General features: G+C 37.1%; 1 protein-coding gene across 2 annotated transcripts in view; it reads left to right on the forward strand.

Annotated features, from left to right (window-relative positions):
- Positions 1-17929, forward strand: part of st3gal5 (ST3 beta-galactoside alpha-2,3-sialyltransferase 5) — a 66698-nt gene extending 48769 nt beyond the window's left edge. Inside the window, exons 6-8 of one of the 2 annotated variants that reach the window (XM_036569159.1) lie at positions 997-1155; positions 7142-7367; positions 16212-17929. In XM_036569159.1, the coding sequence (XP_036425052.1) occupies positions 997-1155; positions 7142-7367; positions 16212-16267 (441 nt within the window). In that variant the 3' untranslated portion in view covers positions 16268-17929. Of the gene's footprint in view, positions 1-996; positions 1156-7141; positions 7670-16211 lie in introns of those variants that run through there. The other variant, XM_036569160.1, reaches the window with a different exon arrangement.
- The last annotated feature ends 1425 nt before the right edge of the window (positions 17930-19354 follow it).

A 19354-nucleotide genomic window follows, 5' to 3' on the forward strand; every position in this document is an offset into this window, starting at 1 on the left:
TTTATTTACGTTTATTTACATTTTACACAGCGTCCCAACTTTTCTGGAGTTGGGGTTGTAATTTGCACATCATTGCATTCTGTTTTTATGTCCCAACTTTTTTGGAATGAGGTTGTACTTTTATTATCCTTTTTATTCTTTTTATTGCCAGTTTATTATCTTACATCTTCTGTTTCTTTATTTATTTAATTAATTATGCTTTTTATTTTTTTTTATCCTTATCTGATCAAGTTACTATATTGTTTTTTTATTTTTTTAATTTTTTTTTTTTTATTAAGGCTGATACATTCTGCTTTTGTTCAGAATTGATCATTTGTTGTTATCTCTCCTGGTAAATCTTCTATAATGAGGGCAGAATACAGTCCAATTACAGAGATTATAGAAAATAGACCAGTTGAAAAGTGTCTGTTATCAGTAGCCAGCAGTCTAATTCCTTACCTGTTTGCACTTGATAAGCACAGATTTTAAAGCTAACAGATACACAGTGAAGGTAGATAAGAATAACCTGCTTTTAGCTTTCCTAGCTGTTTAACTAAAATTCTGCAGTGTAAACTATGCTGCTATATGTAGTATGAACGCTTCTCTAGCTGTTATTTTATTTAAGACCTTTAACTGGAACATATACCTTTATCTCACGTGTTTTACACGTATGAGTTCTGAGAGGGAGATGCATTGTTATGCAGATTTTCAGGTTTTGAGTGGAACCAGAGTGTTTTGTTTGTACTTTGTGCTGACAAGTACATTCAAGTTCATTTGCTGTGCGCTCAGATGACCATTGTCCTCCCAAAGGGTAACATTCCTTTCTCAAACATCATAATCTTCTCTCAAATATTTTGGCACAAAATTAACTCAGTATTTCAGCCACTCATTATTTTTGCTGTATCAATATCTAATGAATATTACATGTTGAGAAATGTTAAACCCCTACTTAAAATGAAGTTGAATGAGAAAGCAAACACCACAGCTATGTCTAATAATGTAAATGTTTCTTTTCAGTCACTCTGGGACAAGATATTTTTCTGGCAGAAAGTGCCAGAGAGCATTCCTCTGGATCCTTCAAAGTTCCTTATCCTGAATCCAGAAATCATCAGGGAGACAGCATTGGACCTGCTTCATTACCCCAAACCTAAGCAGCGGCTTTGGGGCTGGGATCAGGTAAAGGTTCTCTCCTTACAGTACAGGCATACATGAAGCATCTACATTCTTGCATTCTTCCATTTCTACATTCTGCATTCATTACCATATGTGTACTTAGCGAAGATACTTTCTCTGGATAGATAAGAGCGTCTGCTAAATGCTGTAAATGTAAATGTACTTGACTAAATACCTTTTAGTTCTAAATTTATAACCAGTGATTGGGAAGGCTTTACTAAATGTAATTTAGATGTAATTTCTTCACTCAGCCCTGGGCCATGTACCAAAGTTCTTTAAGTTAGTCATTGTCAATTAATTTTTTTAAAGTCCCTGTGCACTTGTTTTTATGATTTTTCCTTGAGTCAGAGGTCAATGATTGACTTTGTTGTCATTTCATCTGACTTGGGACCATGTGTTCTTGGGTAAAGATTGGTGCTGAGCTGTCAACCGATCACCATCTGGTGGTGAGTTGGATCAGATAGCAGAGATGACTGGCAGTCAGATCTGGTAGACCCAAGCACACAGTGAGGGTGTACAGGGAACGACTGGGAACTGACTTTTCTCATGCACCGGATGAGGTAGGGGACATGGAGTCTGAATGGACCCTGTTCAGAACCTCCATTGTGGAAGCTGCCAGCCATAGCTGTAGCCAAAAGCTTGTTGGTGCTTGTCAGGATGGCAACCCAAAAACCTGCGGGTGGACACCGGTGGTGACGGAGGCCGTCAAGCTGAAGAAGGAGCCCTTTTGGAACTGGTTGGCCTGGAGGACTCCCGATTCAGTAAATAGGCACCAACAGGCAAAAAAAAAAACAGCACTGGCGGCAGTGGCAGAAGCAAAATCCGTAACAAGTGAGAAGTTTAGAGAGGCCATGGAAAAGTCTTTTGGTTGGCTTCAAAGAGGTTCTGGACAACCATTCAGTAAGATAAGATTCACCCAGAAATGCTTAAGGCTCTGGATGTTATGGGCTTCTCATGGCCGACACACCTCTGCATTGTATAGGTCTATAAATAGGTCTATAGTTAGTTAATATAGTTGCTTCTAGATTTTTCTTTTTTAAAAGAAACTTCACAATTGCAGTTTTTAATATGTTAGGAAAATCACCCAATATGTTAACAATCTGAAGTATGTCCGATGCTATTAAGTGAAACACCTTCTTTAAAAAGTTGATTGGTAACATGTCAAGCCTGCAAGTAGATGATTTAAGATGACTCTCACTATTCAAATTTCATTATTGATAGCACTAAACTAGGACATTTTAGCAATTATCTTTACATGGTAAAGAAGACTTGGGGTCATTGTTGGATATAGATGCAATAATGACTCGTCTGATTTTGTGGATTTTAGTGTTAAAAAGAATGCAAACTCTACATTTCTCAATTGATCCTAGTTTAGTGTCATATACAGTGGTGTGAAAAAGTGTTTGCCCCCTTTCTGATTTCTTATTCTTTTGCATGTTTGTCACACTTAAATGTTTCAGATCACCAAACAAATTTAAATATTAGACAAAGATAACACAAGTAAACACAAAATGCAGTTTATAAACAAAGATCTTTATTATTAAGGGAAAAAGAAATCCAAACCTACAGGGCCCTGTGTGAAAAAGTGATTGGCCCCTAAACGTAATAACTGGTTGGGCCACCCTTAGCAGCAACAACTGCAATGAAGCGTTTGTGATAACTGGCAGTGACTCTTTTACAGCGCTGTGGAGGAATTTTGGCCCACTCATCTTTGCAGAATTGTTGTAATTCAGCCACATTGGAGGGTTTCCAAGCCTGAACTGCCTTTTTAGGGTCGTGCCTCAGCATCTTAATCAGATTCAGGTCAGGACTTTGACTAGGCCACTCCAAAGTCTTAATTTTGTTTTTCTTAAGCCATTCAGAGGTGGACTTGCTGGTGTGTTTTGGATCATTGTCCTGCTGCAGAACCCAAGTGCGTTTCAGCTTGCGGTCACGAACAGATGGCCGGACATTCTCCTTCAGGATTCTTTGGTAGACAGGTAGAATTCATGGTTCCATTTACCACAGCAAGTCTTCCAGGCCCTGAAGCAGCAAAACAGCCCCAGACCATCACAGTACCACCACCATATTTTACTGTTGGTATGATGTTCCTTTTCTGAAATGCTGTGTTACTTCTACGCAAGATGTAATGGAACATACACCTTCCAAAAAGTTTTGTCTCGTCAGTCCACAGAGTATTCTCCCAAAAGTCTTGGGGATCATCAAGATGTTTTCTGGCAAAACTGAGACGAGCCTTTATGTTCTTTTTGCTCAGCAGTGGTTTTCGTCTTGGAACTCTGCCATGCAGGCCATTTTTGCCCAGTCTCTTTCTTATGGTGGAGTCATGAACACTGACCTTAACTGAGGCAAGTGAGGCCTGCAGTTCTTTGGATGTTGTTGTGGGGTCTTTTGTGACCTCTTGGATGAGTCATCGCTGCACTCTTGGGGTAATTTTGGTCGGCTGGCCACTCCTGGGAAGGTTCACCACTGTTCCATGTTTTCGCCATTTGTGGATAATGGCTCTCACTGTGTGTCGCTGGAGTCCCAAAGCTTTAGAAATGGCTTTATAACCTTTTCCAGGCTGATTTACTTTGTTTCTCATTTGTTCCTGAATTTCTTTGCATCGCAGCATGATGTCTTGCTTTTGAGGATCTTTTGGTCTACTTCACTTTGTCAGGCAGGTCCTATTTAAGTGATTTCTTGATTGAGAACAGGTGTGGCAGTAATCAGGCCTGGGTGAAGTTGAACTCAGCTTTCCAAAGATGTGATAAACCACAGTTAATTTATGTTTTAATGGAGGGGGCAATCACTTTTTCACACAGGGCCCTGTAGGTTTGGATATCTTTTTCCCTTAATAATAAAGACCTTCATTTATAAACTGCATTTTGTGTTTACTTGTGTTATCTTTGTCTAATATTTAAATTTGTTTGGTGATCTGAAATATTTAACTGTGACAAACATGCAAAAGAATAAGAAATCAGGAAGGGGGTAAACACTTTTTCACACCACTGTATGTAGGGGACTTTGTTAGTTTGTCAACCATGGCAAAGCTTAGAAAAAGTTTTGTCCAGCTTTGCATATTTATGCCGGAGAGTCAAAATAACGGGTCAAAATCATAAAATCATAAAACTGACCATGAGAAAATAACATGAGAGTTGGTTTAATAATAATAACCACGTGTTAAAAATATGTAGGATAACTGTTCAGGCAACATGATGGGACAGTTTAAACTAAGAAAGTTGACCTCAAATGTTGACCTGAAACGGACAGCGTTTCCCATGTGAACTAGTGAAATTACCACATTTAACGGGCTTGCCAGGTCACAAAAGACTGGTAAACATTACAAAGTGTGCTGAGTAGCTAGCAGGCTATGAAGTACACATAAACATAGACAGACCAACTTGCCTGTAATTTTGCATTGTCTTTGAAGTTTAATACTATTTAATCATTCAGCTAGGAATATCGTAGTAATTCTTTTAACTTAAGGCTTGTTTTCAGTGTAAGAATGAGAGCCATATGTTTTAATAGTTTATAGACATGCATCCACCAGTACCCTCAAACCGCTACACTCAATCTGTCACTCCACTTTGAGATTTACAACTTACAACACTCACCACGGCAGACTGTATAAAAAAGCAGCATGCCAGGAAACACACTGACTTATTTTTATTTATAAATCACTCTCCGGCCATATGCCAGCTTGTATGTCATATTTGATCTCTATAAATAATGGTAACAGTAATAATCAGACTCGCTCTAGTGAAAATTACCTGTCAGGTAACTAGAGCTTTTTCCTGAAATGGGAAAATCTGCTTTTAGCTACAGGGCACCAGCGAAGTTGAATTCACTACAGGGGTCTTAAAAACTCATCTCGCTGGTGTCGATCAATCATAATAATCTCTAGCCACGTTCAGACAGCCAGTAACTGTTTTAGTTGAGTTTTTCCTTATTTATTTATTTATTTATTTATTTATTAACTGATTAAAATCCTGTTTTAATTTGATCTTAATTGTATAACTGTTTATTTTATTTTGCCTTATTCCTTTTTACAGTTCTTTTACTTAATTGCTTTACATTTGAAATTTATTAGCTGTAAAATATTTTTATTTTACTTGTTCCTCCTCTTAATTCATAATTCTTCTCTTAATTTCTCTTTCTATTTATCTTATTAGATTTAGTTTGATTTTTCTGCTAATTTCTTCATGTAGTTCTGTTCATTTTAATTTCTTTTCAATCTCTTTTCATTGTAAATGTTGAGCTGCATTGAAATTGAGGGTCTCCCTTAATGTATTTCCAAGTGAAAATAAAAGTTGATTAATTAATTGGTTGGTTGATTAATGTTAGCTAATGTTAATGGCACTGTGAAATGGTGACTGAAAGAAGCTGGCAAGCTAATGATGGTTAGGCAAATATTTTACCTAATACTGTCAGTATGCCTATTTGTTGTATATTTGATAAAAACCAATTGCCAAAATTATTCTGTGAAATGAGTATCTTGTCTTAATCAGTACTACTTCTGGTTTCTTGCTTTTTCTGTCCAGCTGTGAATAAGACTGGGGAATGGGCCCAAAACAGTTTCAACACTTAAGGAGCATTAACTGATTGTAACACTCATAGCCAATACCCTGTTTTGGCAGATTTCACACTCTGAAATTAACTGTAGACAACTTTAGAGTAGGTAAAACTAGAAATTTAATACTGGTGTTATTATTAGCAATCTATTATTAATGATTATTAGCAATCTATTATTAATGATTATTATTAGCAATCTATTATTAATGATTAGGCATCTATAATTTTAATAATTATCTATAATTCTAATAAATATTAATTAAATAAATATTAAATAGTAATAGTAATTATAGTCAATATAAAAAGTCTACACACCCCTGTAAAAATAAAAAAAACATTTTCATTGTGGGCATGGTGTTCTTTTGGTGATATGCTGCATTATTTTTGGACCAAACAAACCTTTTATGAAGGTTTATGAATTATGAAGAAAAGCTAAGCCTTGGTCTCATCAGTCCATAACACATTTTCCATCATGATTTTGGGAGACATAGATGTATTTTCATCCAAAATTTAGCTGGGTTTGGATGTGATGTTTTTTTTTGTGTGTGTAGGCTTCTGTTTTGCCAACCTACCCTAGCAACCAGTACTTGCCAGAAATTTCTGCAGCTCCCTTAATTTTACCTTATGCCTCCTGGCAGCCTTCATGACCAGTTTTGTCATCGTCTTTTCATCAACATCCTGTTTGCGGTAATGTCGCTGTTGTGCCATTTTTTCTCCACATGTTCATAGTGATGTCTTCACTGTATTCCATGGTATATCTAATGCCTGGGAAATTCTTTTGTACCCCTCTCCTGATACGTATCTTTCAACAGTGAGGTCTCGTTCATCCTTTGTGGATCATGGCTTTTGCAGTAGTATGCAACCAAGAAAGTGTCACAAAGTCCTACAGGAGCAGCTGAACTTTATTTGGGGTTAACTTTTTAGTTAGTTACTTTAATTGATAACAGACATGTACTAGCTACTAATTAATGAGTTTGAAAGTAATGGGTTGATTCCAAACATAGCCACATTCCCAATTATAAAAGGCAGTGCAACTGGATTATTTTTTCTTTTTCTTTTTTTAACCCAAAAATCTTTCTGATTTTCACTTTATAGTTTTCCACATTAAAGTTGGAAAAAATTCTGACATGATTGTTTTCATTTTCTTACATCACAAAACCTGCCATTTTATAGGAGTGTGTGGATTGTCATATCCCCTTCATTTGTATACCATTAAGTAAATGGTTTACAATTCATATTTCAGCATTTTGCGATGCATTTATAGCAATATATATCATTAGGAAACACTTCAGCAATGACTATATAATGACTAGTAATGACTAGTTGCTATTCAGTAGTTATTATAAGCTGTTAATTTTTCATGTCAAATTGTGGAATTGTTTTCTTTACAATGTTGTTCTGATTTTCTTGTTCTCTGTGGTCTTGTGTTTCTCTGTAGAATATTCCTACCTTAGGTGTCTCTGCCCTGAACTTGGCAACCTATTTGTGTGATGAGGTCAGCTTAGCAGGCTTCGGCTACAACCTCAGCCAGAAGGAGACACCACTGCATTACTATGAAAATCTACCTATGACCACCATGTTGAAGCAGGCCATGCACAACGTGGACCATGAGACAGTTTTTCTTCAGAGACTGGTAGCAGAAGGCAGCATTTCAGACCTTACAGGTGGGCTGTACTGCAGCTTCTGCTCAAGCTAAAGACACCTTGCACTGACTAGCATCTCTGTGGACAAATGCTGTTTATGAAGTCTGGAAAGTGCACAGGCATTTAGGGGGGCAATGGCCAAAACACAGGCACTGACTCGGAGGTCTGAGGATGTTCTAAAATGTACCGTAGCCCCGCCTAGTGCTAATTAACATATATTTGCATGTTGGTCAGTTTGAAAACGAAATCGAAAAGTGGAAAATGTAAAGTAAATGTCCAGCAGGTGGCGCCGATGTTCGTTTGCATTTGCCTTTTCATTCTGACACTTAAAGCACATCCACGCCGAAAACTGAATCACAAACTGTGACTTTGCTGTTGATTTATCAGTTTTGCATTTTCATTTTCATTTTGTCAGATATGTAGCCGATTGCTGTGAAAAAAGAAATGAGAACGTGAACATTGCATTTTGATTTTAGTTTTGACACATATTCTGCATTTCATGAAGAAAAGCCAAAGCCAAAGTGAAGCTTGGATTTTCTTTTCTCTATTAGCTTTTTCATTTTAGATTTGGCCATGAAAAACCAGAATAACGACTAAAATGAAATGACAAATAGCTGTTTTAAATTTATTTTTGTCCCGTGCTCATGTGAAAAATGAAATTGCAAATGTAGACATTTCATTTCATTTTCAATTTTGGCAGGATATTTGCGCAGATGTTTGGAAAAAGAAATGGCAAAAAGAAGTTTGCATTTTCATTTTATAGTTTTAATTTTAATTTCTTTTTTGGCTGGATTTGCCTCCCATATCACAGGAGTATAAAGTTCCAATGGTTGACAGCTGGACTCATCACCCACAGTGTGTTCGAGTTCGCCGTAAAAAGAGCACGTTATTCGGCCATGGCCGCTTCTTTGGTTCGTGTCCTCGGATTCTTTAAACTTTTTTTTCTCTGCAGCCTCCTCTGGCTGCGTTCGGCCGTTTCGTTCGAAAACTCTTAGAACACTCTTTTAGATTTTTGGTACAGAAACATCAGCCTAAATATTTATGAGTCTCAGCAGTGCGAAATTATGACGAACATCGAGTAGGACTGACGTAAAAGTCGCATGAATTCCGATCTGGCTGTTCAGACTGAGTCGCATTGCCGCGGATCGGATACATATCGGATTTCAGTACCACATATGAAAGCGTCTCAAATCGGAATTGAAAATGTAAGATTCAGTGCGTTTTTTGCTGTTCACACAGCCACACAGATGACACATCTGTGTCTTATATGAAGGAAAAGATTGGATTTGGGCCACTTTTACCTGCTGTGTAAACATAGCCTAAGTTTGTCTTTTCTTTGTTCTTAGCAGGATTCTTTTCCCTTTTTTTCTTCTTGTCTTTTCTTGTTTTGTCTTTTCTGGTATTTTCTCAGATACAAACCTTGGTGTAGAGTATTGTACCATTAGCCCCTCTAAAAGGTGCAACAGAGCACTGTAGCTGGTGTGGGCTTTTAAGCTGAGACCAGTAGGTGTGCTAATTAGCGCTGGGGATTCTTGGACTTCGGCCCCCTGCTGGCGACTGGCGGCACAGGCTGACCCTTCACACTGGCCTAATTCTTCTATTAGAAAAAACGCAGCAGTCTAGGGGTTTATGTCCTCTTTAAATTATAATTTATTTCAGAAGAGATTGAAGATTGAAAAATGACTGTTGTAGGGAAAAGTTTATATTACATGGCCAAATAAAATAATGAAAATTGCTAAAAAATACAGCAGATTTATAAGGAGCCTGTCCTCTTCCTATTTCCCCCGTTATATCAAAAACATGACTGAAAGTGAGTTCTCAATGAATGTGAGTAAATGGAGCTAAATGTCTATAAACAAAAAGTTAAAATAGTTTCTTGCCCAGAACTTTCATTCTAGAAAGTATAAGGATGTATTTCACTAAAAAAGCAAAAAAACTTACCTGTATGTTTCCTTTTTCTACAGCAATAGGGTTTTGCTACACTCACTGCTACTGAGTGCTGGTTGGTGAGTGCTGCAGCTCATTGGCTATTTTTGCTCACTCATGTCATGAAAAATATAACAGTGGTGTTAAAATATTTTATGCTGTTCTGTGTTGAGGAAATGAATGTATTCTTTTACATTTAACCATGTATAAACAATTTTTATTGTTGCTCAAATGCTCCATCTTAACCATCTTTAACAAACGTTGTTTATGAATGAACGAAACTGCACCACCTTTAAAGTTCGAAGCTGTCCGCTAGGGATAACTCTGCTATTCATGCTGATAATGATAATTGCCTAAATACCTAAAGTTAGTTTGCTGTATTAATGTAAAGACTAGTAATTTGGAGCAGTAGCATTCTGTAAGCTAGTGTTCTGAGATAGGAAGCCTGTTTCAGTGACTGACACTGAGGGATTCTATGGGTAGAAGCAACATAAGACTGACAGAACAGCCTTCATAACCCCAGAACTTACGGCCAACCAGGAGAAATTGATTTGATTCATTTTGTAGTGATTAAACTGTTTATCAGCTCTCACAGCAGCAGTAAGTCATAGCTGGCAGTAATCGGTATTTTCCATTTATTAGTGTGGTTAGGTTAGCGCTGCATTATTTCCCTCGACCTCACAGTACCACAGATTTCCTGACCTGACACACCTGATTCAGCTTATGAAGGGCTTGATAATCAGTTGATGAGCAGGATCAGGTGTTTTGATATAAGGAGTAGTTGAAACCATGTGAAGCTGTAGGTCTCCAGAAGCAGGGCCAATAAACTCAGATTTAACAGCTGCAAAGTTCACCTAGCTTATTAGCTCTTTAGCAGACACAGCTTTGCTGGGTAGCGCTAGCAAAATAAAGCTGCACACAGCTAAGTTTACGTAATATACTTCAATTTCCAATTTTACACAGGGTGACATAGGACCCCGAGTGTGCGTTACATTAACAAATATATTAACAAACATTGCTCATAAGGTCGGATATGTTGCCGCAATCCTCTCTGGCAGTACTACACCGAGTATGAAAGGCTCCGCCATGTTCTAAACAGATCACCAGATCAGGCTCACTGAGTGGGTGTGGCTATGTGTTCAGAAGACCCATCACTCCAAATCAGTTGACCAGCAGGTAAACACCCTCTTCTAAGACGTGCCCCCTGTTAAAAAGTGACAAAAGTCAGAAGAAAAAGAGCAATTCCAGAAGCGAAAAATATATCAGCAAAATCAGCAAATAGAAACAAAGCAAAAACTGGCAAAATGAGAAATGCATTTAAGTCAGAATGAGTGAAAATTAGCACACATGGGGGGGCCGAGATATTTGAAAAAAATAAAGATACATTTTTTTTGCTTTGCAACCATTTTAAAAGAGAACCTTATAAGAAATATAGCACTCTGTAAGATAGCACTCTGTAATTTCTTTAGTTTTGTTTTCATTTTGTACGTCTTGTGTTAAATTTGTATGACTAACATTTTCGGTTCTGAGTTGGTCAAAATAATTCTAGCTAAACCACACAATATGAACTGAACTATGACCCAAAAACAGGGGTCCACTGAACCATTACACCCCTAATAAATACCCTATTACAACATCTGTTATAAATTTCAGCTTTCATTTACAATTATGGTATTTGACAGACGCTCTTATCCAGAGCGACTTACAAATTTGATCATTTTACACAGGTAGGCGAAGCTAATGTTAGGAGTCTTGCCCAGAGAATCTTATTGGTGTAGTGTAGGGTGCTCACCCAGGCGGGGATTGAACTCCAGTCTACAGCGTAGAAGACAGAGGTGTTACCCACTACACTACACCAACCACACAACATGAGTACGGTATTAGTGTAGTATTTAAAGTAAAATTGCACTAGTAGCCATAGATCCTATATTTGAAGAGAGAGATTTCTGATGTACTCAACAGGCCTATGATATTGCAACAGTATGCTATATGTCCAAAAGTTCATTATAAGACAGATTCCTTTGGTCTTTAAATTTGATTAGCTGAAACATGTTCAAAACCATTGCAAAACACTCCATATACGCACACCTATGCTTCACAACAGTTGAATTCTGTATTAATGTGCCAAGTCACTAAAAACATTGTGCTGTGAATGGATTGTTATGCTGCTCTCGTGGACCACTGAATATACTGATAGATGAAGTGTCATTTTCTACTGGCTATGCTTTACAAGCTATGTGAGCAGTTCATTGCCTGTGTCAGCAATGAGTGCTAGTAAACTAGTTGAATTCACTAACTGAAGAGGTGTGGGGATACTTTTGGACATATAGTGCCTGTGTAGCTGTACTTTGAAATGTTATATAAATATTTGTTTGTTATATAAATAATTGTTTACAATTATACATCACAGTTTAAGTTCCAGAGTCATTCTTTGAGATAAGAGTTGCAGAAGGCTATTATACTATACTTTATCAAAAAAAAAAAAAAATCAAAACAGAATATGTAAAAACTATATCCTCCAGGCTGTCCGTATCCAGCCTGTCCCTTTGTGCATCACTTCATTTGTGTCCTCTCTTTAAAATACTTTATTTATTGCAATGGATAACAGTCTATATTAAGTTACTTTAATGAACATAAAAAAACAGTATAGGCTTAGGTTTGCTAGATAGCTGATCTAATACTGTAAAACTATTAGAGTACAAAACCCCTCATATGTGAATTTTTTCAGTGTGTTTTGTGCTGCTTTTTTTTGTCACCAAGTTTATTTTGTTTACTGCTGCTACCGCTCAATTTCTACTTATTCAAATTATAATATGATCATTATCTTAAAGAAAGAGGTACAAGTATTTTTAAAATCAGTTACCTGAGTTTTTTATTGATTGTGTACATGAAAATGTATTTCTGAAATTGTCTTTATTTTACTAAGTAATTGTGCTTACTTAATGAAAAGTTGTAGCAAACTGTTTAGGAAAGAACTAGTTTAGTCTTTTTACGGGTCTAGTATCTTTGATCCAAAGCTAGATTTCCAAAACTCCTTTTTTTAATTTGATTGATTTAGTTACAGAGAGGAAATTTTCTTTCATTCTTATGTGATCATTCATCATTCACTCCTTCATTCATTTTAAATTAATTTCCATTTAGAACAGAGTGCGACCCACTCACTACTAAATTAAATTTGGGATTTTGTAAATAGTTACACAATCTTCAGAATAAAAAATCTTGGATCTTTGATAGTTTTGATTTCTGCCTTGCAACAAGCATTGGTATAAATAAACAGAAACTGATAGATGTCACTATTCAAGTAAACTTGGGATCATCTTGAAGGGAAGTTAAATGACTAGATATGGGTTCATTGCTTGGGGTGAGCATGTGCAAAGGTGTGAGTAAAAAAGTGTTTTGTTTTTTCTTGTACAACTGTAAAATGACACATCAGTAAAACTATATTTTTCCCTCTGAGAAGAATAGTCTGTGTTCTTTGGAGCCTGGGTTGGATTCATAAGGAAATCTACAAAATGTAATACTTTATACAACTATATTTGTTACCCACTGATTTTCACTGATTTTCAAACCCCCTGATCTCTGGTGTAGAGAATATTATTGTTTTCCTAGATCATTGTGCTGCATTTGATTTCATGAATCCTATTTAGGCCCTTGTAATGGAGCTCATAACCCTTCCATGCCACAAACTCTTACTGATACAGATTAATTTTAGTCTTACTCATGCAGTTTTTTTCCTAATGTAGATAATTGAAAAATAATAATATAAAATAATGAAAAATAATTATTCCAAATGTGTTGTTTTTGGAAAGTTTTTTGTTCATGTATTGAAATTTTTTACTTACCTACATTTCAGCTTGTTTGAGAAGGAGCAGACCTCAGTCAGTTCAGGCCTTAATGGCTGGGGTTGTAGACTGAAGTGCCATATTTGAACTTGTTCCCAACTTTCAATTATTGTGATTATTGATTAGTACAATAGAAAATGAATTCAATTACACCCTCAGCTGTCATTGGTCATAGAAGACAGATTTTTAAGAAAGACCTACATTTCTTATGACCCTTAAGTGATATATGCAGTACGGTTTATACATCCATCCATTATCCCTGATGGTGAAATTGAACCAAGGACCTTAGCCAGAGGTGTAAAGAGTACTGAAAATCCCTACTCAAGTACAAGTACTGTTACTGTAGTGATAATTTACTCAAGTACAAGTAAAAGTATTAGTAAAATTACTCAAGTAAGAGTAAATAAGTAGTTTGTTCAAAAACAACTTTAGTGCTGAGTTAGTCCGCTGTCACAACCTGAACATATTTCTGAGCTTACTCTGCTACATCACTGGAAATAATCTGTATAGAAAAACACTAAAGCTAAAGTTCTAAAAGCTGAGACTGATCACAGTACACTACTGAATATTTACACACCTTTCTGTGAACTGTATAAGGAACAAGGTTTACATTAAATTGCATGTGTTTCAAGGTTAGATAATTATATATGACGTCCTAGTTTATCTGTTACCAGTAAAGTATTTTAGAATCCCTGAAAGACTGTGCAGAGGTTGTTACTGTTTAATTAAGTTCAGAACATTTACACCATTAAAATCAGCAGCAACATCAGCAATTTACCCAACTTTGATTTTTACTGTATTTCACTAGTAATCATGCTGATCACTTCATACAGAATCTAAAACTTATTACTGTATTTCACAGTTAAACAGCTACACAGCCTCTCACAGTTAAAGACAAACACCAAGGCAGAGAGAGGGAGAGAGGAAGAGAGAAACACGGAGAGGGGAAGAGAGAGAGAGGGAGAGACAGAGAGTGAGAGGCCGGAGAGGTGGGGAGGGATCAGATCAGGCCAGTCAATGACAGTGTGACAGAATCACTGTGCAGAGTTGATGAAGGGCCTGTATTAGACTAGATCTCTTGTCTCGCAGCCGTTCACGACCGTTTATCTCCAAAACAGCAACTAAACTAGGCTGAATTTTAAATGGGTAAAATTCATGGGCGACACCTGTTAACTAAAGTAGCTGACAGATACTGTAATAAAATATACACAAACGATTTTTCAGTGTAATAGAATCATTATAAAAGAAAGAAGAAAATCGTAAACACGTTACCTATTTAGCTCGTATCAGCTAGCTCGGTTAATGCTCCCTCAGGCTGGTGTAGAGTTGTGAAAGCGGATCTCAGCAGGTTTCGTGTTTGGCCGCTGATAATAACGCCGTTTTCTTTAGTTCATGTGAAAACGAATACTGATGACCGTTTGGACGCGGTCTGGTTCAGTTCTCCTCTGCCCTTCTTCACTAAACTGGACATCTATCTAGTGTTTTTCCTGTCGGAGCTGCTGTTTTTGATTGGTGAATTTTTAAATTTAACCGCTCTCTGTTCCTATAGGTTTCTGAACTGATACACCAATAATTTATTTTTACTCTGTAACGTTATGAATAAAGTAGCGAAGTAACAGTATTTCATTAAAAATTAAGTAAAAGTACTATGAGTTTATTCTACTCCAAAAAGCACTGTTAAGGGGAAAACTGTACTCAATTACAGTAACGAGAGTAAATGCAATTCGTTACTTACACCTCTGACCTTAGCCTTCAATGGCAGATGCTTTTGTGGTAAGACACTAGTGGGATGCAATAAAAATCTGAAAATATCACTTCAAACTTTGATGATTTACTGGAAAACATTATTATTTTTTTAAAGACTTGTATGTGCAAAATTGTCAGGCTCAGTGTAGTATAAAACATTCAGAAACTTTCTGTGCCACAAGATATATTAAAGCATATGACTGTTTGTCAAGTTGAAGTTTGCAATATGCAGTTACTGCTGCCATTCCTGATTTGGTGGCCAAGATGTGTTCAAGTGAAATTGCCATATTTCCTGTTCCTAAAAGGAAATACTGACATTTTGAATAAATTTGCACTAGATTGAGCATTAGAGGGGATTTTGTTGACCACTTTCAATGAAACCTGGCATGCTTCATCTGGTGATGGCTTGTATAGTGATTTCAAATTATATCTCAATCAGAGAACTGCTAATGGAATTATAGGTTCTTATGTCCAAAAAAGCCAGACTGAAGCGTTTGATGTCTTGCAGCCACTCTGTGCATTAAAGTCAAAATGTTTTTAATAATTATTTACCTACAGACTCCACAGATTATTTTAAGTTTAAGACAATTTGAAGACTTTCATATGAAAAAAGTCAGTCTCAGTGAAAGGCATGTTGTAGTTTATTTTTATCCAAGATGAGATTTATAAGACTTGATTTTGTTAAATAGCACCACTGCATGGTCAATTGAGGTCAAACTTCATAAGCTATTAGAGAATGCCTATATGGACACATCATTTATTGTTTGTGATGATTGTTCAATGCTAAGCCCTCCAAATGCCTGTTGAAATCTTATTGGCCAAAGGGGTCCATATTTGTCCAGTGGTTGAGTCGCCCTTTAATAACTCTTGTAGGTGTCTCATATTTTGCCAATTATTTTTAAAATTTCCAGGCTTCAGCTTAAAAGTTTTAGTGAGGTGTTTATGTGGACTAAACCGAGGATTATGAATATGCAAGTGTTTCTTTCTGCATAGATATTGTCTGAAAGTGATAATGGCCTGTGTAGCACAGTCGTCTTTTCAGTTTTACTGTGAGTAGCTGTGATTCACTCCTCGGTCTGGGTAAAACATTGTGGTTTCAACATCTGAAGGAACTGACACAACTGGACCTTTAATGGCTCTCTGCTGACCTTTGGGAAGACTGATGACCTTTGCAAAACACACATATTTGGCTATAACATGTCTTTCCAGTATATTTATATTGCAGAGCTCCTGTGGAATCTGTGCAAGTTGGAGTTTGTTTGCAGAGGTGATGGGAGGCATCTTTCCCTTTAATAAATTATCATGGCAGCTGTGGCAGATCCACTCACTTTTCCTTTCTTCTGTTACACAGTTATCAGGACAGTTAGGAGAACAGCTGTGAACATATTCTCCTGTCAAGCAAGCTGAAACCATCACTGGATTCTGTGTACGATCACACAGACGGACCTGATCAGAAAACAGTGCTCTGTGACATACTGTGCAAATATAACTTGGACCAGCTTTCGTTATCTCCTTAAAGTGGACCAGTGCCTTCAGCACTTTGGGATTCAGGGTTTCATTGTTCTCCTGTGGTGTTTGTTGTGTTTGTATTGTTGTGTTTCTCTGTATTTCCTCTGTATATGTTGTGCACAGCGTATCTTGTGTAGGATTTTAAGTCTAGATGCTCTATTTTTTGACCAAAGTAAGCAGTGTTCTCTGTGATTGGTCCTGAAGTGCAAATCAGTCCGATGTAGTCTTTTAAATTGTTGTTTCTTTTGTTCACGAAAGTTCAGATCATGTCTATACCGTTTTATAAAATACTGTTTCTGCCTTTGCCTGAAAGCGTCATCTATTTTGTAGCTGTTGGTGACGTACCGTCTCTGCAATCTGGATTATTCTTGTAGCTATCAGTAATGTACCGTCTCTGCTTCTCTCTGAAATCTGGATTATTCTTGTAGCTATCGGTAATGTACCGTCTCTGCTTCTCTCTGAAATCTGGATTATTCTTGTAGCTATCGGTAACGTACCGTCTCTGCTTCTCTCTGATATCTGGATTATTCTTGTAGCTATCTGTAACGTATCGTCTCTGCTTCTCTCTGAAATCTGGATTATTCTTGTAGCTATCGGTGACGTACCATCTCTGCTTCTCTCTGAAATCTGGATTATTCTTGTAGCTATCGGTAACGTACCATCTCTGCTTCTCTCTGAAGTCTGGATTATTCTTGTAGCTATTGGTGACATACTGTTTTTGCTTTACTCTATATATTGTGTTAATCATGTAATTAACTTTGACATTTATAATTACGTACTGTAATTTATATTTTCAGTATAATGTACTGGGATGTGCTGTTTCATCTTTTCTTTGAATTTAGGATCATTTGCATATCTGTTTTTCCAATTTAACCCTGTCTTTTTGCCCTCTGTCTGGATGGATTGCTCTTTTTTCTTAATGCGTTTTTGGAAATATTGCCTCATTCTTTGTGTTTTGTTTTATTTAGCCATGGGTTGTTCCATAAACTGGCAAAGGTCAGAGCATAGACTGGAACATGTGTCTACCATTGTTGGAATCTCACAAGATAGATTGCCATGAGTGTCTGCAGTAGTGGCCCAATCTCTGTTCACAAAGGATACAGGAAGGAGTTCATATTGCTGATTGTCCTTCAGTTCAAGGCATACTTGATACAGAATTAGCAACCTTTCAATCATGTCTTCTAAGTTTGCAAAAGTAAGCATCACAGCTGTGCCCATGTGCTCATCAGCTGTTAAACCATCAGGTGTTCTGCAATGAGGATCAAAAAACCCGAATCTGCTTGCGCGATCTCTGAACACGGCGATGCATGTGGCTCCAGTCAGCAGCAGCGCGTCAGTGACATCACCTCTCAGACAGCTGAGAGCTCTCTCTAGGATTACATACTCGTCCATTCCCTGCGGCGCATAGTCCTTTAAAAACCCGAATCTCTGTGGGTATTTAATAATGCTGTAACACTGTGAGTCTGTCTGTATTGTACTTGGTAACTCATCAAAGGTCAGTAGGTCACTAAGGCTACGTTTACACAGCAGGTAAAAGTGGCCCAAATCCGATCTTTTTCCTCATATGTGACACAGATGTGTCATCTGTGTGGCTGTGTGAACAGCAAAAAACGCATTGAAAACGCGTTTTTAATTCCGATTTGAGACGCTTTCATATGTGGTTCTGAAATCCGATATGTATCCGATCCGCGGCAATGCGACTCAGTCTGAACAGCCAGATCGGAATTCATGCGACTTTTACGTCAATCCAACTCGACATTCGTCATAATTTCGCGCTGCTGAGACTCAGAAATATAGGTTGATATTTCTGTACCAAAACATTAGAAGAGACTCAGAGCAGCCGCTCCGTGTTCAAACGAAACGGCCGAACGCGGCCGGAGGAGACCGAGGCTGCAGCGTCAGACAACAGTTAAAAGGAAGTGGCCGAATAACTTGCCCTTTTTTCGGCGAACTCAAACACATTCTGGGTGATGAGTCCAGCTGTCAACCACTGGAACTTTATAACTCGCTCCTGTGATGCTGGCGAGGACGAAACTGAAAGCTCCTGAAACTGAAAAGATGAGCTGCCACGTGAAGCATTGTTCTTTTGCGCATGCGGGTCGGTTTAGGAGCTGATCTGTTCAGACTGATGTCGTTTTTGTTAAACTGTAAATATAAATTGTGCAGTAAAATGTTCAGAAATGCCATATTAAGTGTGTTCCTGGTACAGATTGTGTTAACCATTTTCACTTTAGAAAACCAACAAAACCTATAATTTGTCCATGGGCTTGCAATTGTTTGCAAACAACAGTACAAGCAAAAACAACAACAAAAAAAGACATCAGTCTACAGCAATGCTAACAAAAGAAAAGGCATTCAAGTTTGTTTTAGTACTGCACTATTAGACTTAAAGGAGAATTCCAATGATTTTTCAAAATGTCTATATAGTTATGTCACTAAGACATTAACAGTCCTTCAGAGTGGTTTGATGTCAAATGCTTCACTGAAGAAAACCTTACCAGAAAGTTTGAATTGTTCACAGCAGTAGTGATAGGAACTAAATACCCCAAGACCACTTCAAGTAGTAGTCTTTTTAAAAAGACCCCCCCCAACACACACACAGACATATTTTAAGTCATTAAATTTTCAACATCTACAACACTTTTTAAGGATCTCCAGAACCCCTGTGACTTTGTTTAAATGTCAACAGTTTCATTGCACATTTAAGTACTCTGTTTTCTCTTTAGAATATACTTATCTAATAACCTATTCTAAAAAATAAAAAATAGTTTTGCAATAAAATTTTGGACGTATAATAATATACTTACGTAATTTATTAAATTTGAAAAATCAGTGCAATTCCCCTTTCAGAAAAATGTTCCCAACTTACACAGAGCAGCGAGGCTTGTGAAGAAGAACTCCTGTAAAAACAAAGCTCCATGATCAGGGAGAAGGATAAAACATACAAAAATGGTCTAAAATAAAAGAAATTTGGCCTCATTTACT

This window comes from Colossoma macropomum, unplaced genomic scaffold (genome assembly GCF_904425465.1).
Source record: "Colossoma macropomum unplaced genomic scaffold, Colossoma_macropomum, whole genome shotgun sequence".
NCBI lineage: Eukaryota > Metazoa > Chordata > Actinopteri > Characiformes > Serrasalmidae > Colossoma > Colossoma macropomum.